Here is a 2,498-nt window from a genome sequence, read left to right as displayed (position 1 = left end):
ACAATTTATTTGACCAACATTGCCAGGAACCACTGGTAAGGGAGTAACACAATCAGCCACAGAAAGGCTGATGTTCAGATTGGCTTATACTTATACCAAGCAGGCTTCCACTGTGGGTCCTGGAGCTTAATCTGATGGGAGAACTCCGGAAGACAGTGAAAAACAAGTCCTGGAGCCATCCTACTTCAGGGGAAAGGACACAGTGCAATTTCTCAGTTAGACGCTGTCCGTCATCTGCTGGGGCCCTGATTCTAGGGCCCTCTGGCTCCCCGGCCCAGTTAGGAGAAGCTCGCTGGAGGAAAGGCGTAGGCACTTGCTGCCTGGCAGTGTTCTTGTGTGCTAGGAAGGTGACTGATGAGGGACTGTAACTACAACTTGTTTCCCTAGGCAGACAACATTAAATCCGTTTAATTCCTTGGTTGATTTTCCCTTTGGAATGGGCAAATAGTTCCCATTTTCACTTCTGTTTTACTTAACACTTACCAACTTGAGCATTTCGTGTTTTAATTTTCTTTTGTGATCATTACTTTTATCACATCTAAGTTTTACTCCGTGCTTTTGTGGCCTTAGTCATGTGGATTTGACTGCTTCCACCAATATTCAATACGGTACCATACCGGCTGCCTTCAACATTGATTGTGACTTAAAGAGACCCTATAGGATGGGAGAGAATTACCTCATAAGGTTTCTAAGACATAAATCTTAATAGAAACAAACTGCGAAGTCTTTCTCCTGTGGAACAACTGATGGGATTGAGTCACGAACCTTTTGACCGTAGTTGAGTGTTTAATCACTGCACCACTAGGATGCTTTCCTATGTTAAATAATGAGAAAGGTCAGCCGTTCTAACCCCCTGGTGACTGCAGAAGAATAGACTTGGCAATCTGTTCCTATAAAGATGATAGCCAGGGAAACGCTGTGAGGCAGTTTACTCTGTCCAATGTGGTTACCATGTGTAAACCCATAATATCTCCACACAACAAACTTCAGTTTACTTATTTGCACAATTGTGACAATAAGAGAGACTTCCTAACTTCTTATTAGGAGCCCTGATGGTGCTGTTGGATAAACACTGGACTGATAACAGGAAGGCCAGTGTTCAAATCCAACAACTCATTATTGGGAGAAAGATGAGGCTGTCTACTATAGTAAAGATTTATAACATCAGAAACCCTTTGTAGGGTTGCTATAAATTGAAATCAACTCCAAGATAGTGGGTTTGGTAACTACTTGGTATGAATCAATCAAGGTGCATCACTTAGAATTCCTGGTCAGAGGACATACTGTCTATACTCATGTATAAGTCGAGTTTTTCAGCACATTGTTAATGCAGTTTTTGTGGTAAAATTAGGTGTCTCGGCTGATATTCAGATCGGCTTATACTTGAGTATATAGGTAATCAATATATGTGATTTATGATGATGATTATTATTATTTGGGATCATTATAATGATTTCTCAATTATATTATATACCACTCATCCCTCTATCCACTGTAGACTCACCATCTACACTGCACACAAGGAGAAAATTGTGTCAAAATTGTGACATGGAACATGTACGGGTCATACAGATATGAATAAGTAAATAAATAATGTGTGTCAAGAGCCTGGGACATAGTAGGCACTAAAAGCATGCTCTATTCCTTTTGCTTTTCTTGGGAAAGGTGTTTTGAGTGGAAGGAAAGGAAAAATGATGTACTGGTGAGTTCTTAAGCATTTCTAGAAGACTGGCCTTCAGAAGGGGGTGAGGTGTACTGATTTATGGGTCATCCAACATACTGTACTTCCCAACATGATTGAAGAGAGGTCTGAGGTGCTATTCTGATGTTCTGCATCTCACTCTGAAATCAACACTTCAGAATGCTGTGTTTTTTCTGATTATGAGCTTAATTGAATGTTTCTGTAACACTGTGCATGTGTTTTTGTCTTTTTCAGATTTACTTGTGGGCGCATTTGGAACAGGAAAAGTAGTTGTTTACAGGTATGTAGTTGGTGGTATGCAAATAGTCTAATTGCTTCAGATGTATTTCCTGCTTCCTCTTCTCCTTCTCCCCCCCCCCCTGGGTTAATTTTGTCTTATAGTGCATATCCCAATTATTTACTTTGGAAATTATTTAGATCCATCTCTGTCCTCCCCCCCAAATTTTGGAGCTAGTTAGTTTTGCCTTCTTTTTCCCTCTCTCCCACTCTCTTTTTTTTTCTTCCCTGCCTCTGAATTTTTATTCTCAAATTTCAGGACCCAAACTTCCTAACATGTTCCTATAGAAGATATGAATCTTACCGGACGTTATAAAATGCTCCACTTTGTAGTTATGACTATCTTTGAGTTCTTCTTTTTGCTTTGGCATGTTGTCAAAATGTGCTCATAATCTCTGTAAGCTACGGTGACCCCTAGACCGGAAGTTCACAGACTGCCGAGCAAGCATTGAACAGTGGTTTACATGTGGCCAATGTGGGCTTAAAGTCTGGGCCTTTCACACACTCACCTATTTTTTTT

The 2,498-nt window shown here is 40.5% G+C and overlaps 1 protein-coding gene across 1 annotated transcript in view; it reads left to right on the top strand.

The window, feature by feature from the left end:
- ITGA8 (integrin subunit alpha 8) overlaps positions 1-2,498 on the top strand; it is a 272,754-nt gene that overhangs the window by 127,820 nt on the left and 142,436 nt on the right. Inside the window, exon 15 of the mRNA XM_004712640.2 lies at positions 1,937-1,982. Coding sequence (XP_004712697.2) covers positions 1,937-1,982 — 46 coding nt within the window. The remainder of the gene's footprint in view (positions 1-1,936; positions 1,983-2,498) is intronic.

This window comes from Echinops telfairi, unplaced genomic scaffold (genome assembly GCF_000313985.2).
Source record: "Echinops telfairi isolate 266 unplaced genomic scaffold, ASM31398v2 ScPeMD7_7473;HRSCAF=8511, whole genome shotgun sequence".
Classification (NCBI taxonomy): Eukaryota; Metazoa; Chordata; class Mammalia; order Afrosoricida; family Tenrecidae; genus Echinops; species Echinops telfairi.
Note: the sequence above shows the minus strand (reverse complement) of the source record. Positions and strands in the feature narration are given on the sequence as shown.